This window comes from Lissotriton vulgaris, chromosome 12 (assembly GCF_964263255.1).
Source record: "Lissotriton vulgaris chromosome 12, aLisVul1.2, whole genome shotgun sequence".
NCBI classification, from domain to species: domain Eukaryota; kingdom Metazoa; phylum Chordata; class Amphibia; order Caudata; family Salamandridae; genus Lissotriton; species Lissotriton vulgaris.
This window is the reverse complement of record NC_141700.1, coordinates 556917018-556942620: the sequence shown is the minus strand read 5'-3', so window position 1 is coordinate 556942620 and position 25603 is coordinate 556917018. Positions and strand designations below refer to the sequence as shown.

General features: G+C 43.7%; 1 protein-coding gene across 1 annotated transcript in view; it reads left to right on the top strand.

Moving 5' to 3' along the window:
- PLEKHO1 (pleckstrin homology domain containing O1) overlaps nucleotides 1-25603 on the top strand; it is a 132854-nt gene that overhangs the window by 85442 nt on the left and 21809 nt on the right. The window contains exon 4 of the mRNA XM_086945372.1: nucleotides 15177-15281. Within this exon, the coding sequence (XP_086801498.1) occupies nucleotides 15177-15281 (105 nt within the window). The remainder of the gene's footprint in view (nucleotides 1-15176; nucleotides 15282-25603) is intronic.

Genomic DNA, 25603 nt, shown 5'->3' with positions numbered 1-25603 from the left:
TTTGCAATGCAATAGGTCTCGCATTTACAAGAGTTTGAGCTATTGGCATTGTAAATCACAATGCCTTTTATGTATGTGTTGGTTTTGAAAACAGATAAATAAAAGGTATTGTCATTTACAATGCCAATAGCTTAAACTCTCACAAATGCAAGACCTATTGCATTGCAAATGCGTTCGACACCCGTGCTATGAAGATGTTTTTAAAGCAATAGAAGAGAGCCTGTTCTGCCTGCAGCAGCAGGCAGAACAAAGCTATTTGAGAAAATAGTGCTCGGAGGCTGTAATTAAATCCTACTGAGTAACAACACATGTAACAGGGTGTGTCCTCATGGGAGGTTACCAAATATATATATATTTATTTCGATCAAATGTTTGATCATTTACATCGTAAAATCAAAACACATCATAGAGTAAAACAATTAAGATTACAGTACAATACATCATTTTAAAATAGAATTGTTTTAAAACATTCCGTAACATAGATAGCAGCATTATAGATTTTTAAAAACAGTGAATATTTTGCCATATTAAAAACAATTCATAGGACAATTTAATAAAAGTCGTTTGTTAAAGTTGTAAGTTTATCGCGGATACATTTTTGGTTAGTTTGGATCTTTTCCCCCAAGCAAACAATAAGTATCTTGAAATTGTAAAAACCAACCAACTAGTGGTATCAGACACAAAAATTCTTAGTGCATCATTTGGGCGTGTAAAGTTTAAGGAGCGGCATACAGGCAAAATCAATTTTTTCCGATGACCAACATAAGACGGGCAAAAAAATAGAAAATGTATAAGGTCTCAGGGGAATCTTGACAAGTGGGACATACTGGGGATATGGATGCATTTTCCCAGGTACTCATTCTTGAGTTTAGAGGCAATGAACCGTACCTAAACTGGATATATAAGGCTCTTGCCTGGGGTGGTTCAATGACATCCATAAACGGCTCAAAACCAAAATCAAGAAAACTAGAGGTTAAAGTGCCATAAGTGTGACTTTCTAAAGTTAGACAATCTGTGAACTTCCAGAACCTTTTTTTAAGTAGAGGAACCATTGATTCTCTAATGGACCCCGGGTCCTCCCATAGGGGCCCTAATCCTTGCCTTGAGAACCAATCCTTAATCATATTAGGCCATTTAATTCGACCTGTTTGTCTTTGCAGAACAATTAATTCTACCAGGGCCTTCCTGAGTGGGACCTGAGTGTTGCTAGTCCAAATCCTAACCCAGAACAAAAGTGCCCTAAGAATAGAAAAATGGCTGATAGGTCTAAGGCCAAGATCAAGGCTAAGTGGCAGGAGGGGAGTGTTTACAGGCAGGTTCAGTGTTGCCCTAATGAATTTATTTTCGGCAAGGACCATATCTTTCAGGTTTTCCAGCCCCCATAGCTCCGCCCCATAAAGGGCTGCACCTAAGCCTTTTGCCCTATGGAGTTCTAGAATGGGGTAGCGTGGCCAGAACGGCGAAGCTCTAGCCCTTCGCACTATTGCACACTCGGCATGTTGGAGGGCCAAGGTGCTTTTTTCAATTTGTGGTGCCTGAAGCCAGCTTATCACCGATACGTACACCTAGGTTGTCAATTGCCCTAACCTGCTCCAGGGCCTGACTTTGTAGCATTATTTTACCTTTGTGTAAATTGTATGGATTACATGTCATATATTTGGTCTTTGAGCAATTTATGACTAACCCCCTGTCTTTGCATATTTTATCAAATTTGTTCAGGAGGTTCTGAATCCCAATAGGTGTCCTGGCAATAAGTAGGGTACCATCCGCAAAAAGCAGACAGGGCAATACCTGCTAATTTTGGAGGATCACCACCACAATTAAACAGCTCCCCTATCAACCCATTAATAAAAAGAGTGAACAATGTTGGGGCCAGTACACAACCTTGACGAACACCTTTATTTATTCTTATATCCTTGGAGAGACTTCCATCCAAATTCCACCTGACCTTTGCAAAGGTATTGTGATGCAGTCGGATCAGAATGTTAAGTAGGTACGGTGGGAGGCCAATATCTTTCAGAGTGGACCACAGTTAGGTGGGATCGATCGAATCGAAAGCTGTTAAATCCACGAACTCAACGTACAGATGACCTCTGCCCACAGTCACTTCCTTACATATGAGCATAAGAAATCTGAAGACTTGATCATTTGTGCTGATGGATGCCCTAAAACCTGCCTGTCAATCTGACAGGACATTGTTGTACTCAATCCAATTTTGTATCCTATTCAGGACAATTTTACAGAAAAGTTTTTGGGAGACATCAATAAGGCTGATTGGCCTGTAGTTTTCAGGAGAACATTTGTCCCCTTTTAGGTCTCGCTTAAGGCATTGCTTTAGCAGTGCTTGTTGGCGAGATATTATGTAGGGGCTTTAAAAAAATGCACCCAAAGGCTTTTCTAGGCGGATTGCCTACAGTGCATGTGTGCGAGCCCGTGCACATCGCACACCATTTGTCAGCCTGTGAGCCTCTCTCCGCACTCATGCTGGTTTACACTTCAAAGGAATCCGCTCCCCCGCCCCCCTCCGCGCAATGCCAGAGCTTGTTGTTTAAAAGCAACACCCCAGCTGCTTTGCCACCCCCTCCCTTCCTGCTGGCCTTCCCCCCCTCCTTTCTCTCCCAGTCCTTGTTTCCCGTCACACCACCTTGCCTAGGCCAGACCGTTTGTTCCTATTGGCGAGTCTGTTACCTCGTGAAGCGCATGTTTTTGCGGGTTTTGGGTGAGGACATCACTTGACTGCACTGTATTAATCAATGGCGCCTGTACTTCTTTTCGGTTACAGACGCTTTTATTTATTGCGCTTCATTAATTTATGAAGCCTTTACTTGTCTTTGCTAGTTGCCGGTATTTTACCCTTTTTTCTAACTGGCTCCTTATTGTTACTTCGTTGTAACAAATTTATTAGTAGACGCTCTTTGTACACCCTTCATCAGCGCTTCAAGGACACTTTATTCAAAAACTGTCCTTTCTCATTATTAAATTTACTTACTTCGAACAGTGCGGAGCGCACTACGCATTGCAACCTATTGGTCTTTTATTTTACTATTTATGTTGATGCATAGACTATACCACAAGTGATGTGCCTTTATTGATATAGCAGCACTATGATATTAAATACCACAACTATTATGACATGCACAGTGATGTCTGAGCGCAAACACAGAAGCAGTATACTTTTTAATGCCGCATATACATACATACATACACTCCAAATACCACTTAGTGCCACATAATTACACACCACATAATTACACTCTACTGAATGCAACACACACTCCACACAATACCACTCAGTGCCACATAATTATATGCTACATAATTACAATGCAACATACACTCCAAACAATACCACTCAGTGCAACATAATTACACACCACAATTACACTCTACTGAATACAGTATACACTCCTCATAATACCACTCAGTGCCACATAATTATATGCTATATAATTACACTGCACTCAACGCAACATACACTCCAAATACCACTCAGTGCCACATAATTACAGGCCACATACTTACACTGCACTCAATGCAACATACACTCCAAATACCACTCAGTGCCACATAATTATATGCTACATATTTACACTGAGCTCAACGCAACATACACTCCAAATAATACTCAGTGCCACATAATTAGATGCCACATAATTACACTGCACTCAATACAACATACACTCCAAATACCACTGAGTGCCACATAATTACACACCACATAATTACACTGCACTCAATGCGACATACACTCCAAATACCACTCAGTGCCACAAAATTACACGCCACATAATTGCACCGCGCTCAACGCAACATAAACTCCAAATACCACTCAGTGCCACATAATTACACGCCACATATTTACACTGCACTCAACGCAACATGCACTCCAAATACCACTCAGTGCCACATAGTTACACGCCACATAATTACACTGTACTCAATGCAACATACACTCCAAATACCACTCAGTGCCACATAATTACACACCACATAATTACACTGCACTCCATGAAACATACACTCCAAATACCACTCAGTGCCACATAGTTACACGCCACATAATTACACTTCGCTCAATGCAACATACACTCCAAATACCACTTAGTGCCACATAGTTACACGCCACATAATTACACTTCGCTCAATGCAACATACACTCCAAATACCACTCAGTGCCACATAGTTACACGCCACATAATTACACTGCACTCAATGCGACATACACTCCAAATACCACTCAGTGCCACATAATTACACGCCACATAATCTCTCTCTCTATCTATCTATCTACCTACCTACCTACCTACCTACCTATCTATCTATCTATTGCCCTCACTCTATCTATCTATCGCCCTCACTCTATCTATCCCCCTCACTCTATCTATCTATCGCCACTCACTCTATCAATCTATCTATCGCCCTCACTCTATCAATCTATCTATCGCCCTCACTCTATCTATCGCCCTCACTCTATCTATCTATCGCCCTCACTCTATCTATCTATCGCCCCTCAATCTATCAATCTATCTATCGCCCTCACTCTATCTATCACCCTCACTATCTATTTATCTATCTATCTATCGCCCTCACTCTATCTATCTATCGCCCTCACTCTATCTATCGCCCTCACTCTATCTATCTATCTCCTTCAATCTATCTATCTATCGCTCTAACTCTATCTATCTGTCAAATTATACATAGAGCACAGTACATGTCATATAGACATGTTAACTTAAGTGATGTTACTCCAATGTGAGTGGTACATCTATCTCAAACTGCTCTCTCTCTGAGGTCTTGAAGCAGCATACAAATCAATATCTATCTATCTATCTATCTATCTATCTATCTATCTATCTATCTATCTATCTATCTATCTATCTATCTATCTATCTATCTATCACCCTCACTCTATCTATCTATCGCCCTTACTCTATCTATCTATCGCCCTTACTCTATTTATCTGTCTATCTATCGCCCTCACTCTATCTATCGCCCTCACTCTATCTATCTATCACCCTCACTCTATCTATCACCCTCACTCTATCTATCTATCACACTCCCTCTATATATCACCCTCACTCTATCTATTTATCGCCCTCACTCTATCTATCTATCGCCCTCACTCTATCTATCTATCGCCCTCACTATCTATCGCACTCACTCTATGTATTGCATCACCACAGCATCACTCAGGGGGTCCACAACATCACTATGCGCTACGACAGCATCACTGAACGCCGCAGCATCACTCGTCGCCACCACAACATCACTCAGCGCCACCACAGCATCAATCTGTGCAACCATTCAACATTAACTGGCTCAAATATGTTCTCTCAATGTTTCAAGCTTTATTACAAATGTCACAAAAAGATGTTAATATTTCACTTCTGTTCTTGGATTTTCGTCACAATAAAATACACTGAACATAATCTTCACAAAAGTTATTTACAAAAGTTTAAGCTATTGCCATTATAAATTACAATAACTTTTATTTAAGTATTAATTATTAAACAAAAATTAAAAGCCATTGTTATTTGTAATATGAATACATCTAAGTCAAGTAAATACAGCACATATTGCCTTACAAATGCTATAGGTGTCACATTTGCAAAAGTTATAACTATTGGCATTGTAAATGACAAAGCTATTAATTTTGCAATTTTCAAAACCAACACATACATAAAAAAATTGTAATTTACAATACCAATAGCTCAAACTTTCCTAATGCGACCTATTGCATTGCAAATGCGTGTTTGTAAATGGGGATGATTTTGGCGCCTCGCCAGGACGCCGGTATCTCTCCTCCACTCAAAATGGTATTAAAAACCACTTGTAGTAGAGGTCCCCATATTACCGGCTCAGCCCTATACAAGTCTCCCGGAAGCTTGTCCAGTCCCGGGGCTTTCCCTTGCTGTAGTGACTTTATTGCTATTATCGTTTCTTCTAGAGTAATGACAGTCTCCTCCATTGATGACAGGTTTAACCATCTATGTTGTAGACCCAGATCAGAGGCCTCACCCTGTCCTGCATATAAGTGTTCGAAGTACTCTTCCCACACATGGGCCTGTATGTGGAAATCGTTTGCTGCTTCTAATCTAGGTGACCCCTTTGACAGAAGATGCCAGAACAGTTGGCTGCTCTTTTGTCTTGATGCCTCCACAAGCATTCTCCAATTTTCCGATTCCCAGTCTCTTTTGGCCTTGTTTTGGGCAACTTTATAGAGCTTACTACAATCACTAATGCCTGAATGGAGTCTTAACTTCACTGCTGTGAAAAGATTATCCCTTGCTGTTTTACAAACCACGTTGAACCATGGGGCAGTTCTATGAGCTGGTTGGGCTTTACTACTCTGTCTATAAAAGATGGGTCTAAGTGTGGCATTTAGTTGCAAGAATATGGCCAGAATGTCATCTTTACTATTATCACTGTTACTCAAGCTAACGAAGACCTGCTCTACTTCTGAGTATATTTTTGGCAGAGCGGTTTGATCGGCGAGTATCATTGGCCATTTGACCCTTTTATCATTATTACTGGTAATAACTGGGGTGCTCTTGTACTATGGCTGGCCTTGTTGTAGTGATAAGCCAAACAGTGCAAGTGCCAGAGCGTTATGGTCACTGTCTTCCCGGTTTAAAATGACCATATCATTGACATTTGCCCATAATTGGAGATCAACAACAATATAATCGATTCTGCTTTTTCGGTCACCCCTCTTAAAGGTGTGACGTGCTTCTTTATCAGAGTGCGTCCTACCATTGCAGGCACGTACCCCATAGGCAATAGTAAATGAAAGAATCTGTTATCCAACCCTAGTACGCTTCTTGACTGGCGATATCTGGAGTCTAGCAATCCCTCTAGCTTCATCTCCTTCTGCTAGTAAGTCCTGTATATAGTCAACAGGTTCGTATGTCGTATTAAAATCACCAGTCACTATCAGTCGGTGGTTCCCCTTGAGGGTGTCAAGATAATTTGTGAGTGTGGTTATAGTCCCGGAAGGCTTATGGGCACTACCAAAGCGGTTATATTTATTAAGTAACCACATTTGAGTGTTCCCTTTCAGCGAGCACAGTTCAAGCCCAAGTATTTCGTCTGAACAGATGTTTAACATCTTTAATTTTGCATGCCAGTGTGTTTTTTACCCATATCAGGAGGCCGCCAGCAGGGCGACCAACTGTTGACTGCTTTGCTTGGATACTATATGTGGTAAACCCCACCCTGTGCACTTGCGCTACAGCCCAAGTCTCCTGCAGTAGGCATGTGTGGAAATCGTCTACTAGATTGCACCAGTCAACATCAATTAACTTTGTTTTTATACCTACCACATTCCATGATAGGATTTTCATATCTTGGGGATTAAAAGAGAGTGCCTGTACTTGAACCCTATTAATTTGTTCCATCGGATCAGTTTGTTGTTGATGAGGTCTATTCTTTCTAATTAGGTCCCCTGGTGGAGCAGCATTATTCCTAGAATAGACTGGGGATGCCTCTAACTGCATGGCATGTGGCTCCTCAGAAGTTAATGGTGGTGCAATCAATGCTACTAATGGTCAATCCTGGGAATCTAGATCAGACAATGCTTGATAGCTATTGCTAAGTTCCAAAAAGGGGTCCTCCCTATGTGTGGCAGTCGTCTGTGTGGTGGGCCTCCTAGCTAGGATACCCACTCCTCTGTAATCAAGATGTCTGTAAAAGAACCCAAGAGGTAGAATTTTAATTCCCAGGCCCAGTCTCTGGCTTGCTGATTGTGTCCCCCTACCAACCAGATGCGCTGCCATAGATGGGGATCTGCAGTTTATAACAATACAGTCTCCATCAAGAGACTTTGCCAAAGGGCCAACCCAGCCTACCAGCCTTAAGAACAGAATATCCCGATAATGGGTGTTAGAAAAATTTGTATTCTGCGTTGGCCAATAGAAAACTTTGTTTTTCAGCTCAGTGTATGATTCCTTTTAACCGTCTTGCAGCGGGAGAACATTGGTGAGAATTGCCACATAAGGGCAACACTCCAGGGGAAGGTGCAAAGTCATCCTATCATCTCGGCTAAGTAAATTATTTTTGGGCCGGAAGTTTGATTGTGTTGTAGCGGGTGTTGTGGTGTTGCAAACTACCAATCCCCCCACAGAGGTTACATGTTATGTCCTTGGCCTTGTACATCCAGAAGTCAGACTTAGATTCCCTGCGTAATTTGTGTGATTTATATGCATAAGCCCTGCTTGTTTCTGTGCTCTGCTCTAGTAGCACTAGTAACACTACTTCGTTGTGCTTTGCCTACTGCAAGAGTAGATTGAACAACACCCGATGTTAAGGACCCCGTGTTCAGGCCTCCCTGGGGGTCTCTACCTCCATCTACCCCCTCGCATGTGTCACCACCCCTTGCCCCTGCCCCTAAGGGATTGTCCGAGACTAGTTTGCAAAGTAATGTCACTGTTGACTCCAATTTCTCAAGTCTGGTGAGTATAGGAAGAAAGTTTTTTGCTATATTTTCTTCTAAACGGGCAGTTAGTGCCACACCAATCTCAGTGGGAAATACAACACGATCTTGACTTGCAGTTAAGTTTGGGCCAATTGTGCCTGTAGTGGGGGATTTACTTCCTGATACAGCAGTAGTAACTTATGTGGTTATATCCTGGACCTTTTTATTAGATCTAGTCTGTGCACAGCTAATAGGGTCTGGCTGTTTAACCTTCTTTTTCCTTTTGGCAGCTACTTCACACACTGAGGGAACTGGTGATGTTAAACAGGGGTTGTGGGTGATATATACAATGTCTGGGGTTCTTAAAACAGGAGAGTTGTTACATTCGATGTCACTCACTTGAGTTCCAGCCACAGTCAATGGGTCAGAAGTGATACTAGCCAGCACACCAACCACCGACAGGCGACGCTCCGTAACCTGTATCTCTTTGTCTATGGCTTTGGCAGTCCGAAGAAGAAAGCAGTCAAGTGTCGAGTTTGCAAGGATTTTTGGGGTAGCCATCTTCCCATCCCGTAATTTCAAACTAGCCGCCATCCCAAAAGGTTTACTCAAGACCTGATGAAAGCTTACTTGGACGCTGCAAGGTCACAGATGAGGATCTTGATGTCCCGTTGTTTTGCAGAGGGCGAGACAGTATGGGCACCCAAAGAACCTAGACCGAAGAGACCTGGCCCTGCCCTGCTGTTGCCGGCCGCTGACGGGCCGGGCGCTGCGGGAGTTTGCGCTCTGTTTTAAAGCGCCTCCAGGCGCTACGGCGTGACGCTGTATGTGGCGCCAGCAAGTGGTGCAGGCTGATTGATGTGGTCCTTCCTGGACCGTAGAGTGCTGCAGTGGATGAATCCCCATGGAGGTTACAAAATAAGACAAGGCAGTACTAAGGAGGGACTACGAAGCCTATTGCCCAATGAAAAGCCACAGTTTCAGTGGACAATGACAAAAGTCAATGAAAAATATGGGCGGAGAGTGGTCCATACCTGAATACAGCATGCCTCGCAGAACAGCGCATGCGCTGCCCAGGCTCAACCTAAATATAATTAATCTAGAATCCCCCAGCAGGTGAATCCTAACTAAGCACCCAATTTAGAGTTTATTGGTAACTGAAAACCCTCCAATTTCTGGAAGAAACTCTAGACATCGTGTAGAAACCACCAGCTCAGTCATTGCCACAACCGATAGACTCTGCTCCATTTTTATAGTATCCCCTGCAGAAAGTGGAGTATTTTCAGTTACCACTGAACACTGAATGAGGCGTAAAGCAATTACAGCAGCAACAGAAATACCAACAAAGCATTATAGACTCCGTCATAACCCACGGGAAATCATCTCTCGCTTTATGTTATAATTGTTTTTTTGTAAATTTGTATTAATTAGCTTTTTTTTACAGCACAGCTCAAACCAACACATAATCTTCAACAATGGTAGCTGCGCGGCTCGCCCTATTCAACATCTTTATATTTTTTTTAAGCACCGCAGCACGTCGCTCCAAATTAGCAACAATGGCGGCCGCGCCAGCTCGTACAACTTCCTTCATTCCCTCCACCCCCACAAACAAAAATAAATAAATAAAAACCATTAGCCTTTACAACGCCAATAGGTCTAACCTTCAGAAATGCGAGACCTATTGCATTGCAAATGCTTGTTTTGTGTTAACAGAAGAGGTGTATATGTACACGCATGTTCTACAGTGCAGGGTGACTGAGACCTGAAAATTAGTATTGGGGGTTAGTCAGACACCAGTGGTAACATCAGGCATAAGAAGTCTTGAGTACAAATAAGGTTTGCTGGAGGTATCAGGTTGTTTTTGGTGGTCAATGAGATGGAATGGATGCAAACATTTACATTTCTGGACATGCTGTTACCCTCAGTAAGAAGCCAGTAATAATTGTATGAGGGAGAGTGACATTTGCACTTAGCTGCTCAAAGAATATTGAAAAACTCTTACAAATAAAGCTCGCGCCTGGTTTTATGTTGCTGCTGCTGGAGGGTAAATAACGGTATATGTCGCAATAACAAAGTGGTAGAATGACCACAAGGTAATCAGAATGACTGAAAATAGCAAAGTTGTGATCACATGCGACAACCCGCTACCAACAGGCAAAGATGGCTTGCACGGAAACCAGACATAGACAAAGAAAAACCCACAACAATGCCTGGGATCAAAGGCGTATTTGCTGCTAATGGCCCTTCAGTTGCCTTCGTGGTGAGACGAAGGGGATTTAACATATGTAGAGATGGTTCTCACCAAGAAAATGTACAGCAAAACACGCAGGTGGTCACAGCCCTTATGTATACAACAGCCAGATAGGAAGAACTTCGGAACCTGTCTTGACGTTTAACTACAAAGGGACTCAGAATATCATATTAAATACAGAAATATTGCCTGATGAAGATGTTATCGTTTATAAAACACGGTTCCATTGGGTGTAGATCCTTCATTATTAACTCCAATAGGGCAATACATTTTTTTAATGCTATTTGGGAGCGGATATTTATGTCGGACCATATTCTGGGACTCCGAACCAATGCCTAATAGGGAACTTTTTGTCCCTATCCAAGGGCTGCTTTATGGAGCCATCACCATTAATTATATAGAATCATACAGAGCACATCACCCTATAATGCCCCAACTTAAGAATGAGGTTATCCGGCCTCGAGGGTCCCTACATCATATGCAAATAAGCACACAGAGACAACACATGTATGCATATTCTTAACACGCCTATGGATTTTCGTTAAATACATGGATGCCTGATTTGGTGGCTGTGTGGTTGAATACATGAATACATTGATGTATGTCGATACGCACACTGTAGGGAGGTAGATGCATGGGTATGGTTAGATAGACAGATTGACGCAAGAGTGTGTGAGTGCCTGAATGTTTCCTTGTGGATACATGAATGAATGCCTCCTGGGTGTGGCTGGTTGGATATGTTCTTGCATGAGGATGGATGATGGTCAGTGCGGGATAGGTTGATAGATGCATTTGCATGGATAGATGTATTTGAATGGATGGATGAATATCTGTGACTAGAAGATTAAATTGATGAGTAGATGGATGGATGAGTGTGAGTGAAGGGGGGGCTGCATGGTGCATTAGTGAATGTAGAAGGACGCATTGATGTCATGATCTGCTTGTAAATACGTTAATTTTTTTAATGAATAAGGACTCCAAATGTGCTCTGATACTCTCATTTATGATTTTACAAGGATCTGCTTGTAAATAAGATGTTTATAAATAAAGAATGCAAATGTGCACTTTGACTGGGTTTCAATAGCACAAGCCAACTTTCTGACTTCTTGCATCCTGCCTTGACAGCTTAAGCCTTGTATATTGACTGACTGAGCAGACTATCACCCAGGCCCTGTTCACTGGCACCTCTCCTACTGACTGCAGACTATAGTAACATATAGCAAGGCTCTGGAAATTATACCAGGCATTGTCAGAGCTCAACCATGTAAGTTTACAAAAGGATTATCATCCTGGGTTTCTCTTACTCAGATGTCCAGTGGCCTTAATAAAAATAAAATGCATAGACACGAGTTTGAGACAAATGGGCCCAATTAAATTAAGAATCTGGCACCTTGCGTCCTCCTAGCCTCGGTCCGATGTCCAGCGACTGAAGGTGTGTCAGGCAAAATATGGTCGAAAACCATTAAGAGCTTATTGTGATCACCCCGGGACATTGAAATGCACCAAGGACACAAAATCCAAACAAACTAGCACAGATTCAAAACAGTTAAATACTTTTTAGGTGAGCCTTCAAATAGGAAAGTGGATTGCAGATATTCCCTTTATGCCAACAAAGGTTCAAGCCGACAACTAGAACATCACGCCCTATCCCTCTAGTACAATATTCCGTCCAAACTGATCTCCACTGAGTAACGATGATAAACAGATCTATTTCTGGTAGTGTTTACCACGTCTATCTCATGAGATTGAGACTGTGATTGGATGTCGCGGGTTTTAAGATTACGAAGTATTCAGATGTCCTGGATGCTTTTGAGGTCTTTTGAGTGGTTCATGGTTTTGAACTTTTGGGTTACATGTCTGTTTTGGGATCCTGAGTGAAGTGTACCAGGATGGGGAGTAGATCCGGACAGCAGCCCTTGGGAGGAGAGAGCAGAGGCAAATCTGGTTTGCAGGCTTTGTATCATCTCAAGAGGGTGGATCCAGCTTGAGTCCGATATCACGCGGCTCATTGTGGGGAGTGAGTAAGCGATCTTCGCTCCGGTCAATAGTGAGTGGCTGTAACGAAGTGCAAGTCGAATAGTTGCACATCTTGTGTGCATCAGTGGAGCCTTAGTTTGTGTCATGTAGTTTTGGTGTCGCTGAACTGACAAGGAACTGGTTGACAGATGGATGCTGGTGGCTTCTGCTAGGGCTGTAGGTTTGGTTGCTGGTAATGTTTCCGCCTGGATCAGTGTAGAAGTAGTTTTCCTTAATTTATTCTGGTGTTGTGCTGCCTGATGTAGTTCCTGAGGTTTATGTAAGTGGAACTGTGGAGACAGAGAGGAGGAGGGTGAGCTTATGATGCTGTATTCAATAGCGACGACAGGCACGTCAGCTCTCTTAACTTCCATAGCCAAGGTTGAAACCTTTAGGGCCTTCAGGCCTATCAAACAGTGTCATTAAGAAATGGAGGTTGAAATCTGAGTATTGGACCATCATCTTCCAGCTTTCCAACAGGTTGATGTACAGCTTAATGTTCCTGGTAACCTGAGATAGCACGTTTTTTCCACCAGATATATTTTTGAGACAAAAGCCTATTGTATTAGACCAGGAGGGTGTTTCCATAGTAAAAAAAAACGTAGATCGATTTGGCATGGAGTTCAGACTGAGACTGTGGCATTTGTCACAACTAAGGTTTTTCGTGTTGGCTTTCAGACCTTAGTATTTGTGGTGATATGTGCCAGTTTTGGATGAGCCATGGGTTAATAGTGTTGAAGTGTTAATATCCGCATCCTGGAGTCTGGTCAGACAGGAAGCTCTGTTTGTTTTAGGTCTTGTGGCCATACTTAGAGCACACAAAAGCTGTGCAGGCCACTGCCCCTGAGGGGCAGCCCTTGGGGTCGTGAAGTAGAGAGAAACATGCAGTAGTAAGATGTCACATTAGGTGTAATAGGTGCCTATGAATATGACATCCTATTTGGTTGTCTGCCCCTTGAGGTGCAAAACACCCCTCAGAGCAACATCAACCTGTGAGATGAAAACATTTATGAGCAATAATAATATGTATGTAAAACAAATCACTTCATTTTCTGGCTCTAATTAGCCTTACAGATGCTAAATTCCCGTTGAAGAATAATTAGAAGGCGCAAGGAAATACTTTTATAAGCACATATTACATTTTGGAGCAAGTACACATTTGGGCGCAAAATCCCCCACGGTGCAAAGTCATATGGGCTGTGGTATCATATTTGGGTACAAGGCACTCAGTGCAGAGAAAAAATGCAGAAGTGAGAGTTGACAAAGTTTAATATGTATGCTTCCATATAATATCAGATTAGGTTAACAACACCTCAAAGTGCAAAAGTCACACTAGCTGCTGGATGAGCAGGAGTGGGTAAAGTTTTCAGAAACAGACATCATATTTGAGTGTAAAATCACCTAGGTGCACAACCACCTAGGTACAAAATCACTTTATGATGCAAAATCACTCTTTGTGCAGGACTGTGGTATGATAGAACCACGTATAGGCCACACATCATAATTAAGAGCAAAAACACATTCAGGTGAAAAATAATGTTTAGGTGCAAGATCACTTTTAGACACATATTACGTTTGGTGCATGTTTAGGTGAAAAATCATCATTGATGCAACATCTGCAAGTGTAAGTTATGAAAAAGCAAACATCCCATTTATTTTTTTTTATCAAAAACACATTAAGTTGAAACACAGACCTCGGTGCATCTTTGACAGGAGCCTGGATGCACTTTTAGATACAAAATCGCTTCTAGATGCAAAAGAAAATCACATTTGGGCGCAGAAACACCAGCGAGCTGCATAAACATGAGTATAGAAACACTTTTAGGTGGCAGGATGTATTTGGAAGCAAACTTCACACTTAGGTGCACAAATATATTTGAATGCCCCCTTGGTGCAAAGTCAGCTAGAGTGTGCTATCACATCCAGACACTTCAGTCAAGCAGTGGATGAAGGGGTTGGCACAAACGATACGCTCGCCAAAGACTATTCACTCAGAGCCTATGCCTTCTCTGCACATTTGTGTGTGTTTATGACATTGGGACTGGCAGAAAGTTAATGATGTGCGCAGCCAGACCTAAAAAAGAAAAATACATGAGGTATGTTACAATGTCTCTCACATAAGTCCAGCGCCCAGGCACAATTTTCAGGATATCCAAATAAAATAAATGCATGTACTGTAAATCTAACAGAACTGATTCCCATAGTCATTGGTTATCCAGAAAACTTGGCCTAAAAACCCACCTGCCTGGAAGTGTGTTGGACACCCTTGGGCTAGTGTCTGGTTTGCTGACCGTAGTGCCAGGTAACTTGACTTGTAATTCCAGCTGCCTCAGTTGACCACATTCTAGGTTCCTTTATCTGCCACAATTGGGAACGCTTAAAAGAGGCCAGACGTGTATCAGATGCTGTACAAACCCTGGACCAGAAAATTTAGCTGAGGTTCATCTAATGAGCTCTGCTCTCATATCACTTACACGGTCTCTTTTATTTTTCCAGGCTCCCAATCTGATCTTCCTAGCAGTGAGCCCAGAGGAAAAAGAGTCCTGGATCAACGCCTTGAACTCTGCAATTATTCGCGCCAAAAACCGCATCCTTGATGAGGTAAGCAGGCTGCAGAAGGATTCGCTTTCCCGCCGACCCTTAAATTCCTTGTCAAGGAATTAAGCTCCCTTTGAGTGTGCTAGATTATGAAACCAGTGGCAGGGGTGTAATCCTTCCCACAGTGCTGCAGATCCCTTCGAAGCAGACTCCGGTAAATCCTTTCTAGGCCTTATTCTGCTTTAGTGATGGATATTCAGAATAGATTTTCAATCAGACGCCTGGTCGGTGTCATTCACATTTAATAACCTGTTACTTCCAGACTTTCATTTCCTGTAGCGCTCAGACACACTGCAATGGATGTATCAGAGAGACAAAAATGAACCATATTGGTCTGCTAAGCTCATATGGTGCGCCAGTAACCGGGGTTTGCGTGTCTTGCAGGAGATTTGTGTTCAAATGATGTGTAAAGTTATATTTTTTGTAACCTAGCATTACAATATGTTACACGGGGTATCATATTAGTTAGTGATTAATTAATTGTTTAGCCGTGGATTATATCTGATAGAGGTAGGCTGTATCCAATTCTGGATTTCTCTATGGTAAGATGTGTTGTTGTGTGTGCCGATGGACTTGTAGCATCCACGCTCCTTAGTTTGAAAAATAAGCACCGTCCTCATGTTGGTTGTGGTTAAGCTTCACGTGTCGCAATGTGTTGTGTCATGACCACAAAGTTTACCTTTGTTTCATGGTGGTAAAATGATGGCACATATGCCGTTGTCGCGTAATCACAACAAAGAGACACAAGTCGATTGCACCACTCACTTGGATCATTAGTTTGCAGAATAACCGCGCGGTCAGTCTGTTTCTTGCCTTCCTTAGCTCTGCAAACCTACATTGATAATTGCATAGCGTTTGCCGTCATGAATGAATAAATGAATGAAATGGGATTTTTAAAGCTCTCTGATGCTCCAAGGAGTGTCCTGGTGCTCCGCACTACTACCAGCGCACACATAGAAGGCCTAATCTGTATGTCTTGGTTAAACAACCATGTCTTCCGTCTATTCCTAAACTGAGAGATATCTGTAATGCTCCGAATTTCAGAGGGAAGTTTATTCCAAGCTGACAGACCTAAAAAGGAGAAGGATCTGCCGCCGGCCCTAGCACGCCAGATCTTAGGAGTACTAGCTAAAAAAGCTTTGGCTGATCGCAGGCATCGCAAGGGAAAATAAAAACTAATGCGTGCCCTGATGTATCTTGCTCCCCTCTCATTAAGGGCTCTATGGACCAAATCAAAAGTCTTAAATAAGATTTTCTTTTTTTTCTGGGGAGACAATGCAATGCCCTAAGGTGCGGTGACACGTGTTCTCTCAGAGGCAGGCCCAGGAGAGAATGTGCTGCCGCATTTTGGACCACCTCTAGTTTGTTGCTCAGGTAGACCGGTAGGCCTAGATGGGCTCTGCTACAGTCCAGCCTAGATGACACCAACACCTGTTTCCTGGCTCAGAAGGACAGAAAATGTAGAAACTTTCTTAAGACACACAGTAATCCAAAGCAGGACCACACCACTGAATTTACTTGCGGTAACAAAGAGAGATCATCATCAAATTTCATACCTAAATTCTTCACAGAATTTGCTTGACTCCCTGGAAAGGGTACTTCGACTGGCCATACAGATTGCCATGTTTCCTGTGTTGTCACTCCAAAAAATAGAAGCTCTGTTTTTTCTGCATTGCATTTGAGATGATGGTCTGTTAGCCACTGGAAAACAGCTGACAGACAGGTTCTAATTGTTTTCCCCATGGAACCCTGCATTGCAGTCCCATGAAAACACTAGCTGGCTGTCATCCTCATATGAGGTTATGCTTGCTCCCAAAGGCCTCGGCAAGTAGAGCAAGAGGAGTAAGATAGATGTTAAATAAAGGGCGGCCCAGAGCCAAGCCCTGGGGTACTCCAACTTTCAATGCACGTGCTCTAGATGAAAAAGGAAGGCTCTGGACCTCTTACCCAACTTCTTCAAGAAATGATACCAACCACACCAGTGCTTTGTCTCCAATTCCTATAGCTTTGAGCCAGCCATGGACTTGGTACTGTGTTTCTAGGGCTTTAAATTATGAGGCAATGTATTTAGTACAGGAAAAGACATGTCTTTGTTCAGGCCCGGACTGGCCATAGCGGGCACCGGGCAAACCCCCGGTGCGCCGCACGGGTGGGGGCCGGTTTTGGGCCCCTGGGGGCCGTTTTTGTTTCAGGGCAGTTTTTGCAGCACCCTTCCTGTAACAAAATCGGCCGAAAATCGGCCTTGGCAAAGAGCTCGGCAGTACCCCCAACCGCCCCGTGGGGGTGGGGGGGGGGGGGGGGGGATTTGGCCGAGCACTTTGCCAGGGCCAGTTTTGGTTCTCAGTCCGGCCCTGTCTTTGTTGGTCAGGGAAAAGCAATGTGTAATGATGAGAAATCCACAAGTGATCATATGGTTTAAAGATGGTTTATTCCAAGTAACATAGAGAGACCCCACCAGGAGCATCCAGCAAGGTGCTCAGCCCAGCCAACTGTATTCTCCCAGGCAGATCACCAACATTCTGATAGATAAATCACATGAACATTCCATTAGTGGTAGAGAAGGATTGCATTGAGAATACCAAGATACAACACAATGTCTTTATTGCTCTTCTGAAAGTCACATGACCTCTCCATCAGGAACGCCCCAACCATACTCCAATTTAGGAAAAAACAGACTACACATCTCTTTAAAGAACACAGCATGAAAAAAGCAGAAGCAGTGTGCTTCTGCTCCTGAAACCAAACTACCTCATCCATCATCTGCTGCTCTATATTTTCCTTTGACCATACATAGCGCTTCACTGCCTTTCGGCTTGGTTCGCGCACGACTATCACATGACTTCATCTACACTGGCTTGAAACTGTTCGTGAATTTTGCTTCAAAGCTAGGTATCTTAAAACCAAGATTATCTGCTGCTCATACATGCAGAGAGTATTGATGGAATAATTGTAGTTGTCTGCAGGCATAAACATATTATTAATAAACAATGGTATTATTCAAAGGCTAACTTTATGTAGCAGGCACAGAGCCTTGAAACCTGCATGCAACGCTACTGAAAAGCCAACCGTGACCTAAGTGCCGGTGTAATATACTCTATTTGATCCAGACAGATATGCTAGTCCACTGCAGCTTTTTTTGGATGCAGTGACGGTTTGCAGTCTGTTTTCGGGTTTGGGCATTTCTCGACACTTCTCGCTGCAAAAGTCAAAGCTAGATGACATAAAAGGAATATGGTCTCAATGAAAGAAAGAAAATCACAGAAGGCTCGGCCTGTGAGTATGGGAATATGAGCATTTTTTATAGCAGCAAATTTATGAACATGGTACAAGTACATGGAGTAGGGCTAAGATCTGCAAAGTTTGGAGTGCCACGTCACTGGATAAGAAAAGAAGATAACACTTCGCGGAACATCGCGGGATTAGCAAACAAATTGGAAGAGCCGGCCTGGGAAAAGTACATAGAAACTGGTGACATATGCATGTTCCAGGAAACCTGGGCTAGAGAGGACCATGGACATCAAGGCTACTCATCATTCTTTATTCCAGCTAGGTGGGAAGGCAAAGGCCGCCCATCAGGGGGCCTTGCGACATGGGTTGCTGCTCACCTGGGCTGTGTGGCAACACGGCTCCCATGCAACTCTGATGACATCCTCGCGGTCTCATTAACATGGCCAAACAAAGCTAACCTCCTGCTGGTTAACATCTATTCCAGGCCGATGGGAAAGGCAAAAGAATCACCGACTTTTAATGAACTCTCGAACTTTTTATCTGAACTGTCGACCGATTCATATTATGTGGTGGGTGGGGACTTTAACTCTCACTTTGAGCCACTCCCCGGCCTCCAGGAAGGGTTCTTATCAGAAGAAGAAGTTAGGTGGGCAGTACCAGGGGTTGATGTGCCATCTCCGAAAGCTTGGACCCCACTAGCGTTGCAAATTACTGCCCTTACGTTAAGGTATGGACTCAGAGCGTGTAATGGGCGAGTTAACTCAGACACACCAGGTAAAAATACTTACAATCGCCGGGGAAGAGAGTCACACTTGGACTACGTTCTGGTCCAATTAGCGAGGTGGTCAACAATACAGGATTTTAGGGTAATAGACAGGTTGGATAGTGACCACAATGCCCTCGAGTTAGACCTTGTTCATCCAGCACCTCAGGGCCTAGTGACCCATAAAGAAGGGAATTACCCCACGCTCCTCATAGATAACAGTAGGAGAAGAATTAGGTGGGAGCATATGGTCACAAACAAGGATAAACTCCCACTGCTTTATGCAGAGATTACCCCCATCCTGGAAATTGTTGGGGACCTTGATAGTGTGGCAAATAAAATAGATATAAGGAGTAAACTGTTTGATGCCCATAAGGAACTTATAAAAGTTGCGGCACCCCACTTCACACGTAATGTACGAAAGCCAAGAGAGAGGTGCCAAGGCAAAACACAATGGTACAATGTAGCCTGTAGACGGGCCAAAACAGAACTCCTTGGAGTAATTAAGGAGGGCAAAGGAGGGGAACGCCTTAAGCAATGTAGGCAAGCCTATAAGAAGCTTCTTGCCCAGGCCAAAATAGAATGGGAGGAAAACCAGTGGGAAGAACTCACAAAGGCCCTAGCAGTGCAAGACCAACGCCTGTTCTGGAGAATGGTGAACGGGGGATCAGGGAGTCTACATTCGGCAGTGGAGCCTAACATAGCTCCTGGAGTGTGGCAGGCCCACTTCCAGTCTCTATATAGCGCTGAGTCCGGAGAACTTCCTGTGCCAATTGAACCAGAGAGGCAGGGCTCTCAGGCGGATCAAATAACACTGAGCGAGGTCACTGCTGCTATTTCAGGCCTGGCTTCGGGGAAGGCGCCTGGGCTGGATGGGCTACCGGGAGACCTGTATAAGCAGGAGCCCACCGTCTGGGCGCCCTACCTCGCTGCTCCTTTTAATGGTATCCTCGGTGGGATGGAAATCCCCAGTACTTGGCTGGGGGCTGAGGTGGTCCCGATTTTCAAAAAGGGATCCCCCCTCCTCCCAGCCAACTACAGACCGATTAGCCTGATAGATGTAGCACAGAAGTTGTTCGGCAGGGTTCTCCTGAATAGGCTTCAGGAATGGATCGAGGAGGCGGGCGCCCTCAGTCCATATCAGGCAGGCTTTAGGAAAGGGGTATCGACTGTGGACCAGGTCTTTAGACTGAATCTGGTCTACTGGAGGACAGTGAGGTTCGAGGGTGGTAGTTTGTACACGATTTTCGTGGACCTACGAGCCGCCTTCGACCTCGTGCCCAGGGGAAAACTCTGGGTCATCTTGGCAGGGATGGGCGTACCACCAGATATTTTATTGACCTTGCAGAGGCTGCACCATAACAATTATGCCCAGGTGAGATGTGGGAGGTCGGGGGAGCTGACTGATAGATTCCCCGTGGGCAGAGGGGTAAGACAGGGCTGTGTGCTGGCGCCGACCCTGTTTTGCCTTTTCGTCAACGGGGTAATCGCTCATCTAAACGCCACCGACTACACAGATGCCCCCAAATTAAATGGCAACAGTGTGCCCGCAATAATGTTTGCGGACGACACACTGTTGGTATCTAAAACACCCATGGGCATCCAAAGGATACTTGATGCCTTTGTGGCCTTCTGTCAGGATAGAGGGCTGGAAATCAATGCTACAAAAACCAAATATATGGTATTGAATCCAAGCCCCAAACAGCGCCCGAATCCCCTACTGGGAGCAACGCGGCTGGAAAGAGTAGCCACGTTTGAATATCTCGGCGTGACACTCAACGAAAATATGACCTGGGGGACCCATCAAACCAGGGCTAACCTTAAATTAGTACAAATTACCGGGGGTATTTCCCGGATGATGACCGGTTCGACCTATCGCCCATTGGGGGCCCTAATTCAGATATATAAGGCACAGGCCAGGGGGGCGATCTTGTACGGGGCTGAATTGTGGGGCCACATTCCATGTCGGAACCTGTCTTCCACGGAAAATAGGTTTATAAGACAAATTACCGCACTTCCCCCTAGCACTCCACTTCTCCCTTTGAGGCTTGATCTAGGGCTACGGCCTCTCGCCGACGAGATAAGTCTAAGACCCATTGCCTTCTGGCGCAGGCTATGGAGCGGCGACGATCTCGCCGATTATAGGGCGGAACTGGTCGAACTATTAAAACACCCTAAGGCGCTCAGTATTCCCTGGGTCCAAAATATCCAGTCAATTTGCACAGATCTGGGGCTCCCTGAATTGTGGACCGAACCAGCAAATGCAGCACCAAGAATCTCCAAGAGATCTTTGGCGAATCTGTATCACGAACACAAAAGGGTAAGGGCCTTAGCTACCCAGACAGAGGGGTCCCTTTCTTCCATATTCCTGCAAACTAAGGATCTCTACACATTTGAGAAGGCTTTTGATCCCATATATCCCATACTTACTAGAAAGTTATTTCTCCAGTGGAGATACGGTACATTGCCTTTACGCTCCTTTTCTAGCACCTGGTCACAAGTCCCTTCCACCAAGCACTGTCCTCTTTGCGTTGACAAAGAGGAAAATGATTTGCATGTGATCTTTTTCTGCCCAGCATATAAGGCAGCCAGAAAGTACTGGCTGCTGCCCTTGATTAAGAATTTGGGTGGCAGGGAATATACACCTATGTACAGGATTTTAAAATGCGATGTTTCCGGCCCAATTGTTTTTGCACTTTCCAAATTCTTTACAAATGTTTGGCATACGCGTAATCGTCTTTTAAAAAATGCTGGGTAGACTGTAGAATCGCTTCAATTTTTTATAATTGTTAGTATTGTCTGGTTTTGATCTTAAAATCATGCACTGATGTTTTATCAAATGTGACAGAATCTACGTGATTTTATTGTATGTGTATCTTTTATGACCAAATGGTCGAAATAAAGATTGAAAATGAAATGAAATGAGATAACACTTTCTGGCTTTGAAGGATTACAGCCATCACATTTTACCACCTACTTGGTGGTAGATACCTTTTAGATCCACATCCCTATAAAAGACGAGCTGGGAATTGTAGCTAAATACTGTGTAAAGCTTAGCTGTGACTGCTTCCTGTGTCTGAGAAAGACGATTGATTAACCAGAGTAGGAGCACAAGGAACAGGACTGGAAGCCAGGTAAGTGCAGAAAAATACACAGCAGACCACACAGGAAGGTTATATTAGATGAGATTACTTTATTGTACAGTTAATTAAAACTCACAATATAAAACGTACATCATTAAAATCAGGAAGGGCACACCAAGGATGGAGAAATGGCTTAATAGAAGCAAGAGCAGTTCCAGTAATCACGACTAGAAGCCCAGTCCCACTCAGTGGGTGCAATGGCTGAATATTCATTCTTGGAGCACAGTCTCACTACATGGGCGTGTGGTGTGAGTCCCAACTCAGGGAACACAGTCTCAAAAATAGTAACTTTCACTTCATGGAGGACAGTCTTACTCATGAAATAAATAGATCACTTCGGTGCACCATGTCTCTTACAAGTTTCAAGACCTTCTGCTGTCTCATCGTGAAATGGGCATGTGCCTCCAACCGTTGAGAACTCTCTCACTCTCAGGATTTGAGTTTTACCTCTTGCATTACAGTATCGCTCATAGTTTTTATGTCTCACTTCTAGTAGAACAGACTCACGTCTAGAACGCTCCCTAATTGTTGGGGATCAGTCTCACTAAATATTTGCCAGCTTCACTCTTTGGAGCAAAGCATCACTCATTTGATCTAAACTCCATAACTTGGTGCTGAGTTTCACTCATTTAGTTCAAGGCCCACAACTTGAAGCCCTGTCACACTCATTGGGTGTTAATCCCAAATACTGGAGAATATTATCACTCATTTGGAGTGAAGTTCACTTGTTGGACCGCGTCACTCGTTGACAATGAGTTATAAGTCTTAGAGCGAAGTCTCAAGCCACGAGTGTGAATCCCATACCTCGCTGCACAGTATCACTTAGTGTGAATTACAACACAAGGAATAAAGACTCACTTCCTGGAGGACAGTCGCTCGCTTTTGCTGCAGTTTCAACCGTTGAAAATCTCAAGGATCCCATTGACTTTTCCAGCGTAGGGCATCAGGGATTTTGGTCTGTAGCCCTAGAAATCACGCTCCTGTGGAAGTTTGAGCTTGGGAACTCTGTTATGGCCATGTGTAAATCCAGGGAAATTCCTCTCCTACCTGCTATTCAGAATGAACTGTATGAATGATTTGTGACTGGAACTGCAATCAGAAACCATTGAAAATGAACTAACACCTTCACGCTGGTGGTGATTTACAAAGCGGAAGCTGTCTCTACTGTACACATTCCCCTTTGGGAATCGTGTCAGACAGCTTTGGAAGAAGAATGCAGTGGACCAGAAGACCACCATGAGATCCCCCAATGTCTTCCCAAATGAGAAATGCTTTTATGGAGCATTTTCTGTTGTAGCTACTTGCAGGTGGTCACAAATAGTAACAAGCCAAACGTATACTTATTAGGCAGATTGTTGTGCGACCCTCAGTGGCCTCCTAGTAAATAGGTTGCATAGCAAAATGATAGGCAGGTCGCAAAAAGTCATTGCTCAGTTTGCATCGTTGCATTTTCTTTGTGCACTATTCCTTTAATTCATATTATTTCTTCTTTTGGCTTTAATTCATGTTTCTTTGCCAGTGATTCTAAAATCTATTGTTGATTTTTCTCTTATACTTATCATGACCAGATTACCACTTTCTGTCCGCATTGACAATTAGATGTCCTCGACCTATGGTTCAGACTTCCAACTGACTGCTCCTTTGGTCATGCTACACTATGCTGGAGTTAACCACATATTGGAGGGGATGTTTTGCTACATCTCCATCAGTAGCAACGATGTGCATATAGAGGAGGTTGAGAATAGCTCAGGCCCCTCTGAAAAGGATGTGCTTAAATATTTGACAGTGATGGCAGGGCGTGACAGACGGATTTATAGGATAAACCACCAACTTGTTGCAATTGACAACATTTGGGCCACTTTCCTTCCCCTGCTAGCGCTTGCGCCTGGCAGTTAAATTGATTATCAAGTAATCAGTACCGCTGGCATGGGGTCCAGGCGGGATCATAGTGTGGATGGCGTTCTGAAGGCTTTGTGTATAGGTGATACAATGCATTGGAACTCTGTGTAGAGTGAGTGTACAACATGAGCAACTCTTATCTGCTGTGAGTAGCTGACATTTACTGCTTGAGGACAGCACTTTGGTTTAGAGAATGTCTAAGCTGAGACCACAAGTTTTGTGTAACTTGTTGAGGATATTTGGAAGTTATCACACCTAGACACCTAGACTGTGACTGTGCTTGGTTCCTGTACACGAGATCAGTGTTGCTGCTTGGTGTTGCCAATGTTAGGATTTTCTATATGTATGCTCCGGTAGCCATTTTATTCTCCGGCCATTCCCTCTCATCCAGGGCCGGACTGGCCATAGCGGGCACTGGGCAATCCCCCGGTGCGCCACATGGGTGGGGGCCGGTTTTGGGCCCCTTGGAGCCGTTTTTGTTACAGGGCCGCTTTTGCTGCAAAATCGGCCCTGTATCAAAATATGCCGAAAACTGGCTCCGCCAAAGAGCTCGGCGGCACCTCCAACCCCCCCTCCCCTCCGAGTGGGGAGGGGGCTGGCCGAGCACTTGGTCAGGGCCGGTTGTGGTCCCCAGTCCGGCCCTGCTCTCATCTAACCCCTTTGACACTGAAAATTGTAAACACGCTATACCCTACTCTCACGCGGGTAGTGGTGCATATGCAATAGATCTCTGATATGGTGTTGTGTTGGACTAGTTTATTGCTCATTTGATTGGCATCAATGCTTCTCATCGGTGATCTACTTTGGGCCTTTGTATTTATGTTCCCTTATTTGCAATAAAGGATTGCTTAAAAAAAAGAACATTGAGTGCCTTTATTTAACTTGAATCCTGCAAAAACAGAAATTCTTGTTTTCCTGCCTCACCAGCTATATTTATTCCTACTCTGGTCTGTTTTTCTTCTACTTCTATCCTATTTTCTTCCTCAGCAGAAAATCTTGTAACCAAGTTTTATTTGTCAATGACTCTTTCTAAACAACAAAGATTGTAAAATCACCATCAAGCAGGGATGTATTTCTACACACAACTGTGTTTCAGGGATTTAACATTAACTATCGGGAAAGAAATGGGAGCTAAGAGCATCCCGGGATACTCACAACATATATTTACATTTCGGCAAACCAGATAATACTTTCCTAATGGCAGGCAATGCTGTGGCGGCTGGTGAACTCTGAAAGTGGTTGGGTGTCCTTCCCTAGGTAAATTCAGTTTTAACTAGGCTTCTGATGCCCCT